Genomic DNA, 25,000 nt, shown 5'->3' with positions numbered 1-25,000 from the left:
GTGTCCTCGGCGGTGTCGTTCTGGGTGCCGTGTACCGTCATGGTGGTGATGTACTTCCGTATCTTCCAAGAGGCACGCAAGCAGGAGCGCGCCCTACTCAACCGTGCCTGCTCTGCTAACTCCGCCGCCTATTCTGCCTCCTTCAGACAACAACAGCAGCAACAGCAGCAGCAGCAACAACAACAACAACAACAACAACAGCAACAGCAGGAACAGCAGCAGCAGCAACAGGATCCTACGACGGAGGTGGTGTCGCGCCAGCAGCTACTGGTGGCGTTGCAGGGGACTCCCTTCACTCCCGCTACGTGTCATCAGGAGATCGTGATGAACTCCCTCACCCCCGATGCCGCTAATAATTGTGGCGACGCCCGGAGCGGCAGCTTCACCAAGGGCAACGGCGCTGGAGGGACCAACCCTAGCATTACGGGTGGGGGTGTGGGCGGAGGCGGGTGGCGTCTCAAGCGGCATGGCAGCACGGCCTCCTGGCATGGCTCGGTGCGGCGCCACCCGCCATGTGATCGGCGGCTACACAGCACGCCACTGGTGGGAACGCGCAGCAGCCCAATGGCGGCAGGTCGGCGGGAGCATAAGGCGGCGCGCACGCTGGGCCTCATCATGGGCGCCTTCGTGCTGTGCTGGCTGCCCTTCTTCACCTGGTACGTCAGCATCAACGTTTGCGGGCCGTCGTGCCGCTGTCCGCACGCCGTCGTCACTGCGCTCTTCTGGATCGGCTACTTTAACTCCACCCTCAACCCATTCATCTACGCTTATTTCCGCGCTGACTTCCGCGAGGCCTTCCACCGCACGCTGAAGCGCCTCAGCTGCTGCCGGGCGCGCCAGCCCTCCGGAGTGTTTGTCTGATGCTGCCCGCAGGCCCCGCCGGCCCCGCACACTCGCCAGGCCGCGGCGCCTCGAACCCCGGTGCTTCCCGATTAACTGAAGCCCTTGCCGACTCTCATCGCCACCCGTGGTTGCCGCAGGTCCGCTGCTTGCTGTTCCTTCCTGAGCCACCTGAGCTGTTTGAGCCTGGCTGGGAGTCTGTGGGCACGCGCCTCCTCTCTGCAGCAAACCCCGCTCCCTCCCATCCTCACGCCCACACTCACTCATGCCCGCTGCGGCACACAGCCGGATGGTGTAGGTGCTGTCACCTCACTGACCCGCGCCACCCTCGGGAAGGACCTGCGGCACCTCGTGAAGTGAGGTGCTGCAGCAGCAGTGGGCCACGTACCGCTGTCCCGGGCTGTGGATCAGTTCCTGTCCACTGCCTCCTGCAAGAATGCTGTCGAGGCGCGGGACTTGTTGCTGGTGACGAGCTACACAAGGCCGCCTGATGAAGCACTCTTGTGTTGCCGGACAGTGGCAGCGGCGGCAGGAGTGGCATGGCCGCTCGCCAAGTCTGCTTGTGCTTGCTTGTTGCTAGTATTATTATCGTTATCATTATTATTTCTTATTAATTTTATTACTATTACTATTTTACCATATTTTTTATCATTGTTGATATAATTATTGTCATCATCGTTATTACCTTTATGATTATCTTATCTTCACAATTTTTTTCTCATCTCCATTACCATCGTTATTATTATCGTCATCGGCATCCGCCATCATCATTATCATTATATATATTTATCATTGTCATCTTTATTAATGTTATTGTTATGCGAATGCACACGTTACAACAACATGACAGCATTATCACACTCAGCAGCAGCAGCAGCAGCAGCAGCAGCAGCAGAACGGACACAATAAAATACCAAACGTATTAGAACATTACACAAACATGATAACTGTCAGAACCAAACGCTGGGTTGAACTATTCCATCTAACCATTCCCTCACACACACACACACACACACACACACACACACACACACACACACACACACACACACACACACACAAACACAAAAGAGTACCAAAAAAAAATAGAAAGAGATATCGCTCTCATCTATCTATTTTTCCTCCATCCGAATACTATAGAGGCTCGTATCTTTTATGTACATATATTACAGTCTCCCTGAGGCCTCGGGCCCCCCATACACATCACGGTGTTTCCTCTCCATTGGGTGTTGCTCTTTGTACTCTATGTTTTACACCAAGATTTTTCTCGTATACTTTCATTAAGGAAGAAAAAAATATCATGTGTTATGTATGGAGCGATCAATTTTGTGTCCATTTTTTCTTACCTCAAGCCCTCCCTCCCTCCCTCCCTCCCTCCCTCCTTCCTTCCTTCCGTCTTGGTATATATATTTTTTGTATCTCTTTCTTTGCTTTCACATGTGCACCTCCTACTCCTCCTCCTCCTCCTCCTTTTGCATAATCTCTCTTTTGCACTCATCTTATCCTTTCTTTTCCTTCCTCTTTTTCCTATGATGATATCTCTCTCTCTCTCTCTCTCTCTCTCTCTCTCTCTCTCTCTCTCTCTCTCTCTCTCTCTCTCTCTCTCTCTCTCTCTCTCTCTCTCTCTCTCTCTCTCTCTCTCTCTCTCTCTCTCTCTCTCTCTCTCTCTCTCTCTCTCTCTCTCTCTCTCTCTCTCTCTCTCTCTCTCTAATGATAACACATGCATTTCTTCTCATCCCCTCCTTCTCCCTCCCTCCTCCCTCTCATTATATTACCTCCCTTTTATCATTTTTCCCATCTCCGTTCCTCCCATCATTCTTCTCCCATCAGCGTTTCTCTTCACCTACCCTCCTGTCTCCCTCACCCCCTTCCCCACGTCCCACCCTCCCCTTCGCCGCTGAATGTGTATCTGTAGGATGTACGTTTGTAGAGAATAAACGTTTGATGGAGCCGGTGAGTCATTGTCACTCTTCATTGAGGTGTATTGATGGTTTTTGTATACAGGTGGTCGTCACAATTGGCGGAGTTTATTTCTGCTGTGAAGTGTGGTGGTGGTGGTGTGTGTGTGTGTGTGTGTGTGTGTGTGTGTGTGTGTGTGTGTTCTACGTTTGTTGCTGTTCTTGTTTCTGTTGCTGGCTTTGTTATTGCTAATTTTGCTTCTCCTTTTGTTACTAATATATCGCTTTTTCATTTTAGCTATAATGATGTACTGTGTGTGTGTGTGTGTGTGTGTGTGTGTGTGTGTGTGTGTGTGTGTGTGTGTGTGTGTGTGTGTGTGTGTGTGTGTGTGTGTGTGTGTGTGTGTGTTACTGTTGGTGTTTCTGGTATAGCTTTCATTACTATTATTACTACTACCTCTGCTACTTGTGTTACTACTGCTGCCACTTATGTTACTGCTGCTATTATGTGCTACTATTACTGCTCGTGCTACACTTTGCCTACATACATGTCACCATGATACCCAGGCTCTAGGTGGTTACAGTCAAGATGAGCTTGGGTGGTGATATGGGCCCTAATATGGGTACCACTATACATAAAATTGCCTGCCCCACTAATGGGCGGAAGCTGAACAGCGCTTCTCATACACTCTTCAGGTGTGCCTACAGGCGCTATAGGCCTTACCGTAAAAAAAAAAAAAAAAAAAAATTCCATCATTCTTGTTGCTACATTTGCTGTTACTAATTCTTACCACCACCACCACCAACACCGCTACTACTACTACTACTACTACTACTATCATCATTACAACACCACCATCATGTTTCTACTAATACCAATAACACTAACGCTACAACATTACTGCTACCATTACCACTACCTCTACCTATAACAATTAGGTATAATCACGGTACCACCACCACCATCACCACCACTACAACCCGAGCAGGAAGAGGGCAGCAGCAGCAGCAGCAGCAGCAGCAGTAGCAGCAAGAACACGGGCGCGGGCTCAGGGTACGCAAACCTAAATTAAGATCCTGACATTTATAGGAAAACAGGAATAACTCAGAGAGAGAGAGAGAGAGAGAGAGAGAGAGAGAGAGAGAGAGAGAGAATTTACGAATGCACCGAAAGCCCTTATTAACTTACGTGTGTGTGTGTGTGTGTGTGTCTGTGTGTGTGTGGGTGGGTGTTGGTGGGTGGGTGTGGGTGGGTGTGTGCGCGCCGTGATAATTATACGGATGAAGTCTTCTTGTTTGTGAGAAAAGAGAAGACGAGATTGGGAACTTCCACTGAATAAAAACTTACCCACTTACTTAAAGAGGAAGAGGAAGAAGAAAGGAAGCACAGGAGGAGCAGGCAGGAGTGGAATAATGAAGACAAAAATGCTTCATAGGAAAACAAATAAGATGGAGGGCGACGATAAAGAAGTAAATGGAGAAAATAGAAGAAGCGGGAAAAGCATGGATAATGGAGGCAAGATATAAAAGCGGAAGAGGAGGAGGAGTAAAGTGAGAAAAAAAAAAGATACATTTTGGAAAGGAGATGAAGGAAGTAGAAGGGGAAAGAGGTAAAAAGGAAGGAAAAGAGGAGGATGCAAGGAGACGCTATAAATCTAAACAGACGAGCGTGAAAGAGAGAGAGAGAGACAGAGAGAGAGAGAGAGAGAGAGAGAGAGAGAGAGAGAGAGAGAGAGAGAGAGAGAATCTAGACAAGGACAAATGCATAAAGTTCAACAGACAACGAAAATATAACAATGAACGTGATAAGAGAGAAAGATAAAAAGGAGAAAGAGAAATGAGGTACGTAAAAAATAGAGAGAGAGAGAGAGAGAGAGAGAGAGAGAGAGAGAGAGAGGGCCAGAACAGGTGGATTGATTGGGTTTAAAGGAGAGCCAGGTGAGAGGGAAGGCGCAGGAGGGTCATCCCAAGAGAGCCACAAAGTTAGATCCTGATGGAAACTTCCTTTTATCGTGGTCACCTTCCCCTTTCCATGCCCCCTCCCCTCCTCCCTCTCTCTCTCTCTCTCTCTCTCTCTCTCTGCTAGTGAATTGGTGCTAATTTTACATTCGAAATAAAACGCTCTCACTCAATTTCCCCCCCACCAAAAAAATGTATATATATGTATTTCTCTTCTTCATGTGCATTTAAATGATGCGATTGTACCAAACATTTATGCGGTGAATGAACTTTTTAGAGCAGTTTTTTTTCCGGTTCAATGTTGCGTTTGTTGCTGTTTTGTTTTATAAATTACAACACGTCAATACATATATTTACCTACCTACCTACACACACACACACACACACACACACACACACACACAGGCAGTCTATTTGTTGTTATCTATCTGTATGTCTATTTACCTCCCTACTTGAATATCGTGTGTGTGTGTGTGTGTGTGTGTGTGTGTGTGTGTGTGTGTGTGTAGCTTTTCACAATCGGCTCGGAGTTCAAGGCCACGTATGATGCCAACATATATTTATTTGCGCGTGTGTTTTGAGGCCCAATGCTGAACGGTTACGTGTGTGTGTTTCCAGCCCACCTGCCTAAACCACACACACACACACACACACACACACACACACACACACACACACACACACACACACACACACACACAAAGTTTCTGTGATCCGGTACTTGAATCACCCATCCAGGCAATCTCTCTCTCCTCTCTCTCTCTCTCTCTCTCTCTCTCTCTCTCTCTCTCTCTCTCTCTCTCTCTCTCTCTCTCTCTCTCTCTCTCTCTCTCTAAACAGGTCATTAATCCAGGATACTGACTCATGTTACTTATTAATATGCAAAGCACACTCAACATTTAAACTAGGCCTCAGGTGTGGCTTGGGAAACGTCAGGTAGACAGGTAGGCGGCGTCGTTGGTGGTGGTCGTGGTGGTGGTGGTGCGTGCAACAATTACTAGTGTATTGTAGACGAAATGGTTTAATCTGTAACTGTGACTCTGTGTGTGTGTGTGTGTGTGTGTGTGTGTGTGTGTGTGTGTGTGTGTGTGTGTGTGTGTGTGTGTGTGTGTGTGTGTGTGTGTGTGTGTGTGAAATGATGTGTGAGAGAGAGAGAGAGAGAGAGAGAGAGAGAGAGAGAGAGAGAGAGAGAGAGAGAGAGAGAGAATAAACATACGTCATGAAAATCTGTAACTGCGACTTTGTGTGTGTGTGTGTGTGTGTGTGTGTGTGTGTGTGTGTGTGTGTGTGTGTGTGTGTGTGTGTGTGTGTCTGCTTTTGTATGTGTGAATGTTCTGCCATTAATCTTGTGTCACTTCGATCATAATTATAACACAAGGCTTTCACCTCTCTCTCTCTCTCTCTCTCTCTCTCTCTCTCTCTCTCTCTCTCTCTCTCTCTCTCTCTCTCTCTCTCTCTCTCTCTCTCTCTCTCTCTCTCAAGACTCTTCACATTCCACAGTAAGGAGCGATCTTTCAATTTCATCCTTGTTTTGTTAACAAGTAAAAGGTGAGAAGGGGGAGGAGGAGGAGGAGGAGAAGTAAGAGAAAGAGGATGAGGATGACGAGATAGAAAAAGACAATAAGAAAAGAGGATAAAGAGAAGGAGAAACACAAGGGAAATAAGAGAAGGCAACGAGGAGGTAGAGAAAAAGAGAGAGAAAGAGAGATACAGGTGGGGGGTAACCAGGGTGGCGAAGACGAGGACGAGGGAGAGGTGTTTGCCGCGAGACATTTCTGACGTTGACATCTGAGGCAGCGGCACCTTCTCCACTATTCCCCCGCTGCCCATCCATCGACCTGGTAAAAGAGGACCAACTGAGAAACGTGTGTGTGTGTGTGTGTGTGTGTGTGTGTGTGTGTGTGTGTGTGTGTGTGTGTGTGTGTGTTTGTGTGTGTGTTTCTGTGAGTGTTGTTTGTATGTCCCGTATTCAGAAACGCTTTGCTCTCTCACCACGAGTGTTTTCTAAGGCCACAGAGATGATTAGCGGAGTTTTCAAGAATGTTTCTCCAGTTAAAAGTGTGGAAATCTTGTCACTCTGCCTCTAGAACCGTAAAAACACCTTAAAAACTCGTGTAAATTGAAATAAAGTAAAAAGGTGTTTGAAAGTATGAGCCTATATTTGTTTACATCTTTCTTTGTCTCTTTGTCTGTTTGCCTCCGTTAGTTTATTTCTGTCCATCTCTTTGTCTTTTTCCAGCTTGTATTTCAACCCTGTTTGTATAATTGTCTATCTTTGTGTTGTTTTACCTTTGTCTCCTTTCTATCCTTCTCTGTTAACCTGTCTATGTCTCTAGTCGTCTGTATATGTTTATATGACTTTCTGTTTTACCTCTGTATGTCTTTTTGATTATTTCTATTTGTGTGTCTTTATATATGCGTAACCTTTCTGTATGTCTTTAATTCTTTATCTGGCTATCTATCTATCTTTTAATTTATTCATCTATTTATTTTTCCACCTGTTCTGTGGTCTAATATTCTCTCAATCTCTCTCTCTCTCTCTCTCTCTCTCTCTCTCTCTCTCTCTCTCTCTCTCTCTCTCTCTCTCTCTCTCTCTCTCTCTCTCTCTCTCTCTCTCTCCTCCATCCCCACCCCTCCTTTCCCCCCACCTCACCTCTTCGCTTCCCTTCCCTTCCCTTCCCTTCCCTTCCCTTCCCTTCCCTTCCCTTGCCTTCCTTTCCCTTCTCCCCACACACATCCCCGTCATTTGAGCAGCGGGAGAAGTACGAGTAGCGCTGCCATTCCTCTCTGCCACTCTCCATCAACACTCAATTCAATCTGGCGCGTTGATCCCGAACCAGCAAAAAAAAAAAGCATCGAATCACTGACAGGGCGAACAATACAAGTGACTTTTTTTCCTTCCTTATAGTTTTATGAGTGAAGCTTTTCTTTCTTTTTTTTTTTTAATCTCCTTTTTCCAGCTGTGTTTTATGGAGCGGCAATAAGTTTTTTTTTTATTTATTGTTTTTTTTTTTATTCATCGCTCATGCCTATTCAGCGCTTGGCTCGCCTCCAGTGTGTCAATAAATAAACAGATAAATGAATGTATAAAGGCCTACGCGGGATCAAGAGAGAGAGAGAGAGAGAGAGAGAGAGAGAGAGAGAGAGAGAGAGAGAGAGAGACAGAAACAAACAGAAAGGAAGAGAGAGACAGAAACAGACACACACACACAGAGAGAGAGAGAGAGAGAGAGAGAGAGAGAGAGAGAGAGAGAGAGAGAGAGAGAGAGAGAGAGAGAGAGAGAGAGACAGAGAAAGACAGAGACAGAAACAGAAGAGAGAAGAGAGAGAGAGAGACAGAGACAGAGAGAGAGAGAGAGAGAGAGAGAGAGAGGAATATGTAGGATAGGTTTTACGCCACCAACAGTTTTTCTTTTATTTTGTGTTTTGTTTATTGGTCTCGTCTTGTTTATTCGTGTTTCGTGTTTCTTTCTGTTTGTTTGTTTGTCTTGTTTTTTTATGTATAGTTTACCTTCTTGGCTTTTCTACTTGTTTTTTTTTCCACGTCTTTATTCTTTCTTCATTCGGTTTATTGATCTTTCCTTCCTTCCTTCCTTCCTTTCCTTTTCCTTATTTTCATCAACTTTTTTCATTTTATACTTTTCTTGAGTTGATTTTATCTTTCTGTCTTTCCTTCCTTCCTTCCTTCCTTCTTCTTTTTTTTTATCATCATCTCTCATTTTTCGTTTATCTATTCATCTGTCTCTTTATTTTCTCTCTTTTTTTTCGTTCTCTTTTATACTTATTTCTCTTTCCATTTGTTCATTTTATTCGTTTATTTCGTTTTTTCTACTTTTATTCGTCTACTCTTCTGTTTGTTTTCCTATCCGTTTTTTTTTCCTTTCTGTCTCTGTTCATGTTTGCTTATTAATCGGTTTTTCTAGTCGGTCTCTCTCTCTCTCTCTCTCTCTCTCTCTCTCTCTCTCTCTCTCTCTCTCTCTCTCTCTCTCTCTCTCTCTCTCTCTCTCTCTCTCTCTCTCTCTCTCTCTCTCTCTCTCTCTCTCTCTCTCTCTCTCTCTCTCTTCCCTTCCTTTCCTTCCCTTCCTTCCCTTCCTTCCTTCCCTTCCTTCCTTCCCTTCCCCCTTCCTTCCTTCCTTTTCCTTTCCTTTTCTTTTCTTTCCTTTTCCTTCAATTCCCTCCCTCTCTCCTCTTCTCCCATCTTTACTTACCTACTTACCTATTTACCTTTTTATCGACTTACCCATCTTTACTATCTATCTATCTTTCTATCTCTATCTATCTATCCATCTATCTGCTTTACTTACCTCTATTTACCTAGCCGTGGGTTGCATCAAGGAAGGCTTCGCTGTGGCACGGGTAACTCGGTAAGGTTAGGTTAATCCTGTTATCAATTTACTGTTGCTTGTAGTTATTGGCGTTTAATGGGATGAATATATTGATAAACCACATGAAAGTCACAACCCTGCTTTGATCTTTGCTGGGGGCGCGCGCACACACACACACACACACACACACACACACACACACACACACACACACACACACACACACACACACACACACATACGTCTGTAGTTGGTGTTTAGAAGTGTTTTATTGACGTTAATCGCTCACTAACACCCAGCCTTAATATTTTACAGTGGAAAAAATAGATGGCTGGTTCTCTCTCTCTCTCTCTCTCTCTCTCTCTCTCTCTCTCTCTCTCGTATCGTTTTTCATAGTTTTATCTTCTATTTATGGAAGTGTTCATAATGCTGGTGTGTGTGTGTGTGTGTGTGTGTGTGTGTGTGTGTGTGTGTGTGTGTGTGTGTGTGTGTGTGTGTGTGTGTGTGTGTGTGTGTGTGTGTGTGTGGTGGGTGTTTTGGGACTTGTTTCTCTTTGTCTTCTTCCTCTTCTTTTTTTTTCCTTCTTCTTCTTCTTCTTCTTCTTCTTCTTCTTCTTCTTCTTCTTCTTCTTCTTCTTCTTCTTCTTCTTCTTCTTCTTCTTCTTCTTGTTCTTGTTCTTGTTCTTGTTCTTCCTTTTCTTTTCTTCTTCTTTCTTCTTCTACTTCTTCTTCCTCTCTACTTTATTAGCCCCTCTCCACATTATTCTGTCTTTTGTATCTTATTTGTTCTTTTATTTTTTTTCCTTTTCTCTCTCTTCTTTTCTCCCTTCATGTTTTTTTTCTTTGCTTTCTTTTTTATTCGTGCATTCCTCTGGCTGCAAGTTTTCTTCTTTTCTTTTCTTTTTCTTGCATTATTTTTTTTTCGTATTCTTTACATTTCACCACTTCTCTCTTTCTCTCTCTCCCTTCCCCTTTCCCTCGTCTTTCATCATTCTTTTTCTCCTTTCGTCATCCCTTCCTTTTTTAACCTCAGTTCCTTGCTTATTTCCTGCTTCTTATACCTCTTTCTACCTTCTTCCTACTCCCTTTATTACCCTCAACCTTTTATTACTTCCTTCCTACATCTTTATTATCACCCTTTCTTCCTTCCCACACTCTTTACCTTCACGGCATTTTGTTAGCAGGATAGGTAGCGCTTTCTCGTAACCATAGGCAGCTCCATATAATCTCATTGCTGCGGTGTCATAATTCAGTGAGTTTCCAATTTTCTCGGTCTCTCTCTTCCCGTTCTCCCTTCCTTCCTACCTCCCTTCCTCACTTAAGCATCTATAGACTGGCTTCCCCCACGTGGCATATTGCTTGCAGCCTCATATCCCCAGCGCTCCTCCTCGGGCATAATAACATCTGACTGGTGCACTGCGTTCCCTCGCCTCGCTCCACCTGCCCACGCATTCCCCAGGTGTTACTCAGGTGTTGCCCAGGTAAAGCATTAGCTTCAGTGTTTTATTAATCAATTGCAGGTTGGACGCTTCTCTTCAGCTCACTCCACTTATTTCTATCAGTTGTCTGTCGATTTTCTAGCCTCGTGCCTACCCATGCAACTAAGAAAAGTACAGCAATGGTCAGTCTCGTGAATCCTGCAGAACAGACGGGTCTCTTCTTGCTCTCTCCGCTTGTCGCTCGGCTGTCTATTCCACACCATTCCAGTGAGACGTGTAGGGGTGTGAGTAAATAAGGAAAGGTACAAGAAGTCATCTGGCTTACACGTGGCACTGTCTCTACGAAGTTTTTTCCACCTATCCATGAAAATATTTGTATCTTGCGAATTAGCACTGATAACCTGATTACGGAGTTATTCTGTTCATCTTTCACTCTACTTCAAACTTATTATTTTTTTTCTAAACCTACCAAGCTTTATCTCTCTGTGCTTGAAAAGTTACGGTTTCAAAAATGCTACAGTCACATTTCTTCCTCATTTATACTCACCGTTGCTATTTGTGATTTTTGTTGATAGTTGTAAATAAGTGCTAAAATGTTTTCATCATATCAGTCCTTGCTGTGTCTGTGGCATTCTGGTGAACAGTACTTGCACCACAGTTTACGTGGCGTCCCTGATGTGAAAAGACCGACACCGCGTTTGAACAGCGTGCGGCACCTGTTAAGTTCCCCCAGCCAGGGTCACTGTGGAGCCGCGGGGTAGCTGCTGTGGTGGCCTGGTGTGGTGGTCTGCTGGGGCGGTTCCATAGCAGTACCCGGCATACTCTGCTCCTTTGATGGCCTGTATCGGCTTGTAGAGACACACTGGCTCGATTACACTGTCTGTTTTTAAAGGTTTCAAGTAAACAAACATATGCACACCACACTTCATATGAATCGGGAAATAGAAAAAAAAAATTGTCAACCTCTAAGTAACTTGTGATGCCTCCTCTTAAGCAGGAGAACCAAAACCATCCACATGTTGCTTAGCGCGCGAACAAATGGAAGAGCGCATTAACTGACACCAGGAGCGTTTTGGTTGAGCAGCTTAAGGAAGAACTGGAACTGGCCCAACAAGTCTCTTACCAGGCCAGGCCGGGCGGTAAGCGGAAGGGGTTGGCGGGGATTTTCCTGTGTGTACCGCCAGCCTACGTTGAATAGAATAGAGTAAGCTGAAGCGGTCAAGGGCAAGAGAAATTAAGAAAAAAAATGGCCCACTGGGGCACCAGTATGCAAAAATTGGATGATAAGTGTCTCCAAACTTCTGGCGGTTTTTCCACTAAGCCTGCTATCAAGACGCCTTAAGCCAGCGTGGCCTGGTGCTTCGCTTACTGCAATACACACCACACAAGGAAAACAAACACCAATGCACACAAGATATAAATAAAAAATAAAAAACAGGAAAAGACCTATTACCTCTCACGAGACTGCTTGTGAGAAGCTACACTGTACAATATAAAGTATAGGTTATGGAATAGTCAAGGCGAAGGCTCCTCCCCACCAACCGCTGGCTTCACGTACCCTTAATGCTCTCTGCACGTGGGGAGGCAGACGGATACAGGTTGGGTGAATGATAGCGGCAATGACCGGGGCTCTCACTGCGGCATGCACTATGGTCAGCAAGAAAGTCACCTGTCATTGCCACACACGGGGAGTGGTAAAGATGAATTACAAAGGTCAGCTCAGGGTCAGGTCATGCAGAAGGTTACTCATGTTTATAAAGGTGAAAAAAAAAAAAACGGTGGGAATTGTGATGTCCTGCAAAAGGTTAACATCAGTCATTGTAGCTGTGTGTGTGTGTGTGTGTGTGTGTGTGTGTGTGTGTGTGTGTGTGTGTGTGTGTGTGTGTGTGTAATTCACCTCGGTCGCCTCCTGGTCACCCAGCCAGTCTTCCCCATTACGGAGCGAGCTCAGAGCTCATAGACCGATTTTCGGGTAGGACTGAGACCACAACACACTCCACACACCGGGAAAGCGAAGCCACAACCCCTCGAGTTACATCCCGTACCTATTTACTGCTAGGTGAACAGGGGCCACACATTAAGAGGCTTGCCTATTTGTCTCGCCGCTTCCCGGGAATCGAACCCAGCCCTCTCGATTGTGAGTTGACGTGCTAACCACTACACTACGCGGTGTGTGTGTGTGTGTTTCACTGTTTGATCTGCTGCAGTCTCTGACGAGACAGCCAGACGTTACCCTACGGAACGAGCTCAGAGGTCATTATTTCCTATCTTCGGATAGGCCTGAGAGCAGGCACACACCACACACCGGGACAACAAGGTCACAACTCCTCGATTTACATCCCGTACCTACTCACTGCTAGGTGAACAGGGTCTACACGTGAAAGGAGACACACCCAAATATCTCCACCCGGCCGGGAAATCAAACCCCGGTCCTCTGGCTTGTGAAGCCAGCGCTCTAACCACTGAGCTACCGGTTGTGTGTGTGTGTGTGTGTGTGTGTGTGTGTGTGTGTGTGTGTGTGTGTGTGTGTGTGTGTGTGTGTGTGTGTGTGCGTGTGTGTGTGGCGCGCGTGCAGGCGCGCGTACCTGCCCTATTCCGCCTCACGCAGCCTTCCAACCTCAGCTGTCAGATGCAAGGTGAGGGATTCATTAGAGAGAGAGAGAGAGAGAGAGAGAGAGAGAGAGAGAGAGAGAGAGAAAGTTCCAACCAGTCTCAACATGCTCATCGTTTTTCGCATCATCTTGTTTAGCCATTAGTGTTTACGTTTGTGTGTTATGTTTGAGGGGCCCTCCCCCGAAAAAAAAGAAAACGCAAACACAAAAAAAAGGAGAAAAAAATGCACGAGTTTACCATTAGCTTCGTTAAAGGTAACCTGTCGTTTTCAGGCCTTTTTGGAACATATCAATATTTGCAATAGATCGACGGCATCAAAGGGTAAAAACTGGCCAATATTCTCTCTCTCTCTCTCTCTCTCTCTCTCTCTCTCTCTCTCTCTCTCTCTCTCTCTCTCTCTCTCTCTCTCTCTCTCACACACACACACACACACACACACACACACACACACAACTTTCCAACGTAACATCACTGGTGAACAAAATGGACGAGTTGATAGTGTCAGTGAGATCTAACTGTGCAGACATTGTGGCGATCACGGAGGCGTGGCAGATAACTCCTGAGGTGTGTATGATTAAAAATTACCAGCTGTTTCACCACCTCAGGAATCTGCGCAGGGGGGGAGGAGTGGCTCTGTTTTACCGCTCTGACCTCAGCCCCTCACACCTACATGTCGACGTCCCCTCCGGATTGGAGGCCCTGTGGGTGAGGGTTACCCCCGCTGCCACCCCCGCAACACAGCCTCCATCATTGTGTGTGTTGTCTACCACCCTCCACGGGCCGCCACTGCACGGTTGCTCACTGATCACATCATCGAGACTGCTGATGCTCTACGGGTGAGATTTCCTGCAGCCAAGCTGGTAATCTGTGGTGACTTCAACCGCTTGGATATCAGTGAAATCCTGCACCAGCTACACCTCACCCAGGTCGTGGACTTCCCCACCCACCACCAGTCCACCCTCGACCTTATCATGACAGACCTGAGCCAGCAGTACTCGCCTCCCAAGCCACTCCCCCCCATGGGACGCAGCACCCACCTCTCCATCCTGTGGACACCCACCCCACCACCTCGGTTCCCAGGTCAACTGTCACCAGATCCCACAGGCCCATGCCTGACTCCGCCATGAGGGAATTTGGGCAGTGGCTGACACATCACCCGTGGACCGAGGTACTGGAGGAGGAAGACGTCCACACAAAATGGCGGAACTACTTCACCACCACAACGGAAGCCTTCCACCACTACTTCCCACCAAGAACATCACAGTGGACCCATCTGATGCCCCTTGGATGACGCCCTGCATCAAACGACTCCTTCGTCAGCGTGACAGGGCTTTCCACTCTAGCCCTGACCAGTACAGGAGTTTAAGGAACAGAGTTATCAGGAAATTAAAAAGCCAAGGCAAGCTACTACCCAGACAAAATTCACCATCTCAAGCTTACTAACAACAGACAGTGGTACGACAAGATTAAGTCTTTGTGTGGTTTACAAAACAAGCCTCTTCTCTTCCCTGTGTTTCACACCTTTCACCTGACAACGCGGCCGAAGAGATTAACGGTCACTTCGCTGCGATCTGTCAGACACTCCCTCCCCTTCACTCTACTACTCTCCCAGCCTACCTCCCTGCCTCCTCCCTCCACCCCTGTCCAGGAGGTTGATGTTTACAGGAAGCTTCTTAAATTTAAACTAAACAGATCCACCACTCCCACTGACCTCCCCATCAAAATTTACAGAGAATTTGCCCCAGAACTTGCCACACCCCTTTGCTCTATCATCAACGCCTCCCTTTCTCAACATTCCTGCCCCGATGACTGGAAGACATCTTACGTCACCCCCCTCCCCAAAATTTCCAATCCACAGTCACTGAATGATCTAAGACCAGTCGCCATCACCCCTATACCCAGCCTTATCTGTGAAGATTTTGTGTTCGACTGGGCCTATAACAAAATTTGTAACTCTATTGACACACAACAATTTGGCAATATTAAATCCACCTCCACATCTCACTACCTTGTCAGCTTCCTGGAATTCGTCCACAGCCACCTGGACAAACGCAACACTTCTCTAGCTATTGCTTTTGTGGACTTCAGAAAGGCCTTTGATCTTGTTGATCACACTGTTGTGATAAATAAAGCCATCACTCTGGGTCTCTCTCCTACCTGATAGCGTGGCTGGCAGACTTCCTCACGGGAAGGCGTCAGGCCGTTCGTTATCAGGGCTCTGTCTCCTCTTTCCAACAGCTCACATGTGGGGTCCCTCAGGGGACCAAGATGGGTCCTCTGTGCTTCCTCATCCTTATCAACGATGCTCTCGTCCACACCCCCACCGCTGGAAGTATGTGGACGACTGCACCGTGGGCGTACCCGTCAACAACACCAACCCAGACTTCTCAGCACTGCAGTCCACTCTAAACCAACTACAGACGTGGACGGAGGACAACAAAATGACCATCAACCACACCAAGACCGTGGTGATGCACATTTGTACCTCCACAGCAGCAGTCCCCTCCCCAGCTATCTGTGGGCCCTCACTCCTCCAGGTGGTCCGCAGCACCAAGCTTCTAGGTGTCTTGGTGGATGATCAATTATCATGGAAGCAGCATGTTTCCAACATCATCAGGTCAGCCTCATACAAAATCTATTTACTGCGCCGACTCAGGTCCCTGGGAGCACCGGCAGATGAGCTGAGGGGAGTGTACCTCACCTTTATACTCCCTAAGCTCATGTACGCCTCCCCAGCGTGGTCCTCCTCCTGAACCTCACACAACGACAACAGCTGGAGAGGGTTCAGAGGAGGGCGTTCAGGGTCATCCTTGGGCCTGCCTACAGGTCCTACGAGGACGCCCTGACCTGCCTGAGTCTGCCGAGGCTGGCCACAAGACACCAGGAAGCCTTGGAAAAATTTGGGAAGGACTGCTGCGTCATCCACGTCTCCGCCACCTGCTACCCCCAGACGTGCCTCCCCCTGCTCGCGCCACCCGACACCAGAATCGCGTGGCGCCCTTAAGAGCACCGCGCACTGATCGGTACCGACTTAGCGCGGTGCCCACTATGGTGCGAGCCATAAATAAATAAATAAATAAGTAAATTCTTGGTTAAGTTAGATCCATAGTTAGGTTAAGCATTTCATTGTTTTAATGTCCCCCTCCTGTACATTTTCAGTGTACATTTTTTGATGCACTGCCAAATTAATAAACCGTATATTATTATTATTATTATTATTATTATTATTATTATTATTATTATTATTATTATTATTACACACACACACACACACACACACACACACACACACACACACACAACCGGTAGCTCAGTGGTTAGAGCGCTGGCTTCACAAGCCAGAGGACCGGGGTTCGATTCCCCGGCCGGGTGGAGATATTTGGGTGTGTCTCCTTTCACGTGTAGACCCTGTTCACCTAGCAGTGAGTAGGTACGGGATGTAAATCGAGGAGTTGTGACCTTGTTGTCCCGGTGTGTGGTGTGTGCCTGGTCTCAGGCCTATCCGAAGATCGGAAATAATGACCTCTGAGCTCGTTCCGTAGGGTAACGTCTGGCTGTCTCGTCAGAGACTGCAGCAGATCAAACAGTGAAACACACACACACACACACACACACACACACACACACACACACACACACACACACACACACACACACACACACACACACACACACACACACACACGGGCAACAAATGGTGAAGGTTTACGGGAAGTTATGGAAATTATTCATCCATGTACCAAATATTATGAAAGTATATGGAAAGAATTACTGAAATACTATGGGAATGACTTAACCACGACTGAAGTATTAAGAAAAACAATTTAGCCCTTTCAGTACCATGACGCGTTTCCATATTCATTCTGCTTACTATTTGGTGATTTTCTACAGCTTCAGAAACTTGTGTGGGGTATTAAGATAGTGTAGATTGTGGCCATTAATCATGTGACCTCCATAGACCCTTCCTAATGTTAATAAGATTGTCTAATCGTACACAAATCTCAAGGTAAAAATGAGTCCCAGTATTGAAGGGGTTAAAATTGATCTATAGGATATTTATTTACAGGAGTTACTTACTTTTTCTCAACGTAAATGGTATGGATTCTTAATAAAGGTTTCGTATTGGTTATAAAGATAAGTTAACCCTTTCACTATTAGTTATTTTTTCCCCATATTCATCTACAACTTTAAAGAAGGACTATTTGTACTGCATTCCTCTAAATACGTAGTTTTGTAGCTTACTAATGATTAGATTAACCTCACGTTATTAATCTTTATGTCCTTTCAAGTGATTTATTACAGTGATTTGAATGTTGATCCCTTCAGTACCATGACACATCTTCGTATTTATTCTGCTTACTATTTGGTGATTTCAAACAGCTTCAGAAACTTGTGTGGGGGATTGAAATAGTGAAGACTCTGGCCATTAATCTTGTGACCTCCATAGAGCCTTCCTAATGTCAATCAAGTCATCTAATCGTACTCAAAACTCGTGGTAGAAATGCGTGTTAAGGGGTTAAGGAAAGACGACCGTTACAGTTAAGTGATTCGCTGATTGACAACCTTATTCATAATTCATCTTTCTTTTATTGTATCACTGTTACTATCGCTATACGTCATCATCTTAATTACATGCACCCTTTTCCTATATGTATTTTATTGCAGTTGCATTTTATTTTCCTTTCATTGCAGGAATACAGAAGTTCATTTGAATTTTACACCTTTCCCTCTTTTAGTCTTTTTTTTTTTTTTTTGTAATGTAATATTCCTGCTCCAATAATTTTGAGGGAATGGTCCTGCTCTTTTTTTTCTTTTTTGTTTGTTTATTTATTTCGATCTTTTGTTGTTGTCGTTGCTGTTGAAGTGGGTCAGAGTACGAGAAAAAAATAATATATAGCATGTCTGTGTGTGTGTGTGTGTGTGTGTGTGTGTGTGTGTGTGTGTGTGTGTGTGTGTGTGTGTGTGTGTGTGTGTGTGTGTGTGAGTGTGTCCTACTATGGGATGTACGGTGTAGGTTAATCGGCTTTTCTGAAACTTATTGACTCCCACGTGACAGTTGTCGGGAATTTATGTATGTATGTATGTATGTATGTATATATGTATATATGTATGTATGTATGTATTTTCTTATTCATTTATTTGTTTATTTATGCACACACTCTAAGCATTTTTCTTTTGTTCACATTTCATATTGTTTTGAGAGAGAGAGAGAGAGAGAGAGAGAGAGAGAGAGAGAGGATATATACGTTACTAGACTCATTCACAATTACTCAAGTTTGCAAGAACACCTGAAATGGAAAGACGAATGGCAGCTGAGCGTTACCATCGTTGTATCCTTGGACAGGCATCAGATAAACTCAATATAGATAAAAACCTAACCAAGTCTTTACCACCAATCTGTTTCCTGAAGTCTATCATTGATTTTGCCACCTGAGGACTCACAAATCTTGGTAACACTGGCTATGACTGATTCCCCCACTTGCTAACTTGTCTACGCTATCAAATCCTCTCTAATTCATGTCAGATTTAATGCATTCCCTCTGAAGACTTTTATTAAACTGTAAGGAATTTGGTTATTTGTATTCGATAGATCATGTACCTTTTAAATGTTTCAAAAGGGTGATTTCTAAAGACCTCTAAATTTCGGATAATCCTTTTAAAGTTTATCTTGTGGAAGTAGTATTGTCAATGGGTTTTCTCTGTCTGTCTGTCTGTCTGTCTGTCTGTCTGTCTGTCTGTCTGTCTGTCTGTCTGTCTGTCTCTCTCTCTCTCTCTCTCTCTCTCTCTCTCTCTCTCTCTCTCTCTCTCTCTCTCTCTCTCTCTCTCTCTCTCTCTCTCTCTCTCTCTCTCTCTCTCTCTCTCTCCTACATAAAAAGAAAATAAATAGATAAAGATCAGAATGAATACAGAGATAGTTCATGGATCAATCACCAGGTGACAGCCTTACCGTGTCACTGTGTCATCAGGTGGCAGAATTAATATGGCACTGTGCGAAGGGGAGCATTGGCATTCCTCCCTGTATGCTTGAGAGTTTAATTAGATTTTGCCTCATAAAGCACGAGAAATGGCCCACTTGCAGAAGGTCAGCGGGTCAGTGAGCTCAAAAGTTTGCGTTGCTTCGTGTTGTGTTGCGTTTGCGTTGTCAGGAATGTAACCTTTGTGCCTGCGCGCCCTCGTGTGATTGGTTATTTTATTTTTCATTTCACGTCTGTATTCAATGCATGACTTATGTCCTTCCTTCACGTCCCTCCTGTGCCAAAAATATGAGTCGAGGAACTTTCTGTACCTCTACAATTCTATCGTGATCAAAATACAGTCTACATGTTCAATAATGTTTTTTTTCCTTTGCTATGGCTGTTGCTGTCTGTTTATATTTTTCTCCAAAGTCGTATTTTTTTATCTATTTCTAGTCTGCCAAAATATACAAATGAACAACTCTATCTATCGCATGTTGATGCCGTCAAATAAAAATGACTTAAGAATCACCTCCTTTTTTTATCACAGTGTTTTTGTTGTCCATCTGCATTTATTTTTTTCAATTTGAATCCTTCCTCTCCAATTTACCAACAGGCAAATACCCTTTCTTTATATCCTTGATTATGGTGTCAATAAGAAAATCACATTCTTTTTCACATGATATCCAATCTCTCACTTTCCTCCACATTCCTGAATATTTCCTCCTCCAAAGTGAAGCTCGCCAGTGAAGAAGAGTAACAGTGTCTTCCTTCCGGTGCCCTCTTGCCTTGCGTGACTTAGACTCTCAGAAGGAAAAAAATCGTTAGGCTCTAGTATTTTTTTTTTTTCTCCATCTTCATATGGTCTGCAATCCCTAACTTTTCCGTCTCTGAGTAAAGGTCGCCAGCTGAAGGAGAGTGTCTGTCTCGCAGCCCCTCTTCCCTTGCGTGGCTTGGACTCTCAGAAGAAAAAGAAAAATCTAGTAAGGCTCTGGTTTTTCTCCCCATCTTCATACGACCTGCAATCCTTAACTTTTCTGTCTCTAAGTGAGGGTCGCCAGCTAAAGGAGAGTACGAGATGGCCGTCTGTGTGTCTCTCCCGCCTCGTTTCCCCGGCGTGAAGGCCAGCAGGTCCAGGCGCTTCTGGTCATTATTTCTTGTTCTCTGGGACTTTCTTAATATCTCTTTGAGGAGCGCCAGCTGTGTGTGTGTGTGTGTGTGTGTGTGTGTGTGTGTGTGTGTGTGTGTGTGTGTGTGTGTGTGTGTGTGTGTGTGTGTGTGTGCGCGCGTGTGTGCATGAGAGAGAGAGAGAGAGAGAGAGAGAGAGAGAGAGAGAGAGAGAGAGAGAGAGAGAGAGAGAGAGAGAGAGAGAGAGAGAGAGAGAGACGAATGGGTGGATGGGCACATATTTTGATTCATACTTAGCTATATCTACATGTATAGTACACGTATGTATGAATGCGTGAATGGATGAGCTGATAGATATAGTAGTAGTGATAATAGTAGAAATAACAACAACAACAACAACAACAACAACAACAACAACAACAACATCAAAAACAACAACAACAACATAAACCACAGCAGCTCGTACGTTCAAATATGCACAGCCTCGCAGCCTCTCCCGCAGGCGTTATCTCCTTCAACATCCGTATCAGAAGACGCCTCGGAGAACGATTACACGACTCCCTTCACCACCCACACACACACACACACACACACACACACACACACACACACACACACACACACACACACACACACACGTGCATTACCAGCTCACCATCCAGTCACGTCTGTTTGAAGTCCAGGCACACTGATCGAACACAGGCGGCCATCTTGGAGAATACGTAAACAAATAGAAGCAAAGAGTGAATGGCAGCCTTTATCTCCTGCTGCCCGCCACATTAGACCGCCGTGGCCGTGAGTGAAGGTGAATATTAGCCAAGATTAATTAGATACGGTTTTGCTAATGGCTGTGAATGCAGAAGAGACGATAATTCAAGGGGGGTTCAGGCCTTGCACCTTCGTTTTGTGTCTTTTATGACTGTGTTGGAATTCTGAAGATAAGATGAGTGTAACCTTCAGCAGTTTCTTAAGTTAGTAATATAGAAATCTTGTTATTTCTTCTATGTAAAAGGGGAAATCTGGCCAAGGGCAACAAAAAGATTAAACAAAAAGGCTCACTTAGATGCCAGTCCCTATAACCGTAAAATATATACCTCAAAAGCCCAGGTAGCTTCAAGTAGAGGTTTTGAAAGTAGTTAGGATGTGGCGCAGTGTTTTAAAATATGATACCTTCCCTTATAGACCAAACCGAGGACAGGTCACTCAAGGCAACATCTCTCTCTCTCTCTCTCTCTCTCTCTCTCTCTCTCTCTCTCTCTCTCTCTCTCTCTCTCTCTCTCTCTCTCTCTCTCTCTCTCTCTCTCTCTCTCTCTCTCTCTCTCTCTCTCTCTCTCTCTCTCTCTCTCTCTCTCTCTCTCTCTCTCTCTCTCTCTCTCTCTCTCTCTCTCTCTCTCTCTCTCTCTCTCTCTTATCTTAGTAACTCTTCACAGGTTTTAGTGACAGGATGATTTAACTACTTTTATTGACAGTTTGAAAACAATCATATGGTATCAAAGGGAAAAACACCCGTGAGAAGGCCACGTGTTAGATGATACGACCCTAAATCAGCAGCTGTGCCTTGAGGTGTTCAGAGTGGAAGCAAGACAAACTGTACAAGAAACCGAAACTAGGCCTCATGTAACTTTATCCTTGACTTAGCCACTGATCATCTCTGCAACAAGACTATACAACATGATTAGCTAAAACGCCTCTTTAATTATCATATAAGACGGCCAACAAAAAATAAATAAAGGCCAAATAAATACCAAGTCTTATCCAAAATATTGTAAGGGTAAGTATTTTGAAACCTCCCTAAAATCCTCGTATGGTTCACTAAGCCACTTCTTGTTATTCGGTTATGTCTTGTTGGTCCATCAAGAGTATTATTCAAGTAACTGCCTCATTATTTTTCTTATTACAATTGCTTGATTCCCTAATGTACCTATCTGTTATTCATTCTTCATGTGTTTTTGCTCCACCAGTAATGGAATCCCAACAAGACATGAAGGGTCCGGGATCTTCCAGGGCGGCGTATCAGTAGGAAGCGCGAGAATGAGTGGCGGCAGGTGAAGGAAGGGGGCGTGGTGGATAATTAAACGTTACGAACACCTGACACACGGCTTAATTATGAGTTAAGGTGTCTCTCTCTCTCTCTCTCTCTCTCTCTCTCTCTCTCTCTCTCTCTCTCTCTCTCTCTCTCTCTCTCTCTCTCTCTCTCTCTCTCTCTCTCTCTCAACCATCAACTTGACCTGAAGGTGTATCATTTTTCAGAATCCCTGTTAGGTTCCTCGCTTATACATATCAAAGTCAATTAGAGAGTGAGGGGAGGCTTTCCAGTGGTGTGTGTGTAGCTCATTTCCGTCCCAGTGGATCTAATTACGGAGGGAAAATTAATTTCTTAGTGGCATATTTTATATTTCGTGCAAAATCTTGCACTAAAAAAATAAATAAGGAGGAGAAGAAAAGGAAGACTCTTTGAAGTATTTCTGGAGTAGAAAAAAAAATTGTGCGCATAAATGAAAGAAGGAAAAATAAAACTCCTACCAATACGTAGCATTGTAAAATAAAAGTGAATTTGGGAGGCGATGGAAAAAAGTAGCAGCAGTTATTCTTTCCTCTTTTCTTTTTTTTTTTTTTTTTATACCGTGGACATTTTTGTGGCGGGCTGGGACAAATTTTATCAGGGTAAGCGAAGTCAGTTATTGTAATGTAATCTTATCCAATCTAATCTTCCTCTTGTTGTTGTTGTTGTTGTTGTTGTGTTGTTGTTATGCTTGTTCTTGTTCTTGTTCTCTTCTTCTTCTTCTTCTTCTTCTTCTTCTTCTTCTTCTTCTTTTTCTTCTTCTTGTTCTTTGACAACACTCACACTTTCACACTTCCAGCATTTTCCAACATACCGTGGAGACTTCAGCATGTGTGACCATAATAACTATATCTAACCTAACCGACTCAAGAAGATACGACCAATTAACTCTCTGATAAGTGACCATAATGATCATAATGTAAGAGAATCACTCGGTAAGATCAACGAAAAGAACTGAGATGCCAGTCCCAAAAGAAAGATAGAGAGTGTCGTCAAGAAGAAGAATTTTGACGTCTTGAAACCTCCTTGAAAGAGTTCATGATAAGATGTAAGTTCAAAAGCAGGCATGAAATTCTATAATGAATAATTAGCATGAATAAGATACTCGCTCTATGATTCCATGTTGAAGTGAGTAATGGACGCAGGAAACTTGGTGCATTAGTGGAAAGCAAGGGATCCGTTTGTATCTGGAATGAAGTCCGTCTGAGATCAAGGAAGAGTACACAGTGCCAACTCTCGTGTCATGAACTATATTCTGAAACCTCCCGAGCCGCACCACTGCTTTTAAAAGGTTCTAATCTTAGCTATGCTGGTTTTTAAGGGCGCTTTCATGTTTCCAGCTACAGGTTAACGAAAAAAAGAAGCAGTCTTGTGGAGGTGTGGAACGTCCGCGCCGCACCACTACTTTCAGAAGATTTTAATTGAAGCTACACTGGTTTTTAATGGCGCTTTCATTGTTCTAGCCACAGGTTAACAAGATTTATATGTTGTTAAAAAGAAAAACAGTCTTGGAAAGGTGATTAATCATCTCTGTGGCCTTTAAAAATAGTGATAACAGAGGAGAGTTAGTGAATGCGGACCCATATCTCATCAGGCTGCAGGTCGCGCCGCCACTACAGTACCTACATCAGGGAGCACAGCTGGTCAGCCCCTCAGGCTCATCAAAACTTTACCCTATCTTTGTTCTGTCCCTTCTGCTCTCCTCCTCCCCATGCCACGCAGTAATGACGGAGTCCACACTCTCTCTCTCTCTCTCTCTCTCTCTCTCTCTCTCTCTCTCTCTCTCTCTCTCTCTCTCTCTCTCTCTCTCTCTCTCTCTCTCTCTCTCTCTCTCTCTCTATCTATCTATCTATCTATCTATCTATCTAAATATTTATTAATCTGCCTGTCTATCTATCTCTTCGTCAGTTTGTCTGTCAATTATTTTTGTATGATGGAGGTGAGGTAGGGAAGGAGATCACAACGAGAGAGAGAGAGAGAGAGAGAGAGAGAGAGAGAGAGTAGAACAGAACAGCCAGCACAAGCCACATTCTCTCACGGCGCTCATTAATTCTTCACTCCTTCCCTCTCGTCTGTTACTTCCTTCTCTCTCCCCACCCCCCCACTGTGTTCCCTAAATGTCACTCGTTTGCTCACCACCCCGGGACGCGTCGGAGTTGGGTGGCGAGGTGTTGTTCGATGCTCCAGCAAACACTAAGAGGACATGGGCGATGCTACGGGGAAACGCTCTCTATTGTTTTATCATTTTGCTCCCCCAGGTGTTTCAGAATGAGCTGATGAAAAGTGGGATACTGAATTGTGAAGTGTGTTTGTTGTGATTTAAAAGTACGCTTGTATTTTATTTTTTTTTTCTTTACCTTTTTTTTCTCTCTTTCAGTTTCCTTTTTTTTCTTTTTTTTCAACCTCCGTGATAGTAAAATACAACGCAGGTTTTATAATTTTTCTTTCATTCCATTTTCTGTGTGATTTTTTTCTTTTTTTCATTCTCTATTTTTTTTTTTTTTTTTACCTCTTCTTTTGTTTCCTCGATGCTAAAGTAGTGGTGCCTGTGATGTTTTCTTTTTATTCTTTTTATTCTCCCTTTCATTAATTCTCTTTTTTAATTGTTAAGTAATTACATTATATTCTTACTTTCCTTTATTCTTCTTCATCTTCTCTTTCTTTATAAACCATTGCGCCACGTGTAACATTTCCTTTCTTTTTTTTTCTTTTCTGATGTCAAACTGTAGTCACGCAAATTTCTATATTATTTCTTCTTTTCTGTATCCCTTCTTTCTCTCTCT

The 25,000-nt window shown here is 44.4% G+C and overlaps 1 protein-coding gene across 2 annotated transcripts in view; it reads left to right on the top strand.

The window, feature by feature from the left end:
* The window catches only part of LOC123519294 (octopamine receptor beta-1R-like), a 30,423-nt gene extending 27,971 nt beyond the window's left edge, over nt 1–2,452 (top strand). For both annotated transcript variants that reach the window (XM_045280461.1, XM_045280460.1), the window contains exon 2: nt 1–2,452. This exon is cut by the window's left edge and continues 689 nt beyond it. In XM_045280461.1, coding sequence (XP_045136396.1) covers nt 1–861 — 861 coding nt within the window. In that variant the 3' untranslated portion in view covers nt 862–2,452.
* The last annotated feature ends 22,548 nt before the right edge of the window (nt 2,453–25,000 follow it).

Source organism: Portunus trituberculatus, chromosome 45, assembly GCF_017591435.1.
Source record: "Portunus trituberculatus isolate SZX2019 chromosome 45, ASM1759143v1, whole genome shotgun sequence".
Lineage (NCBI taxonomy): Eukaryota > Metazoa > Arthropoda > Malacostraca > Decapoda > Portunidae > Portunus > Portunus trituberculatus.
This window is presented reverse-complemented; position numbering and strand designations above follow the sequence as displayed.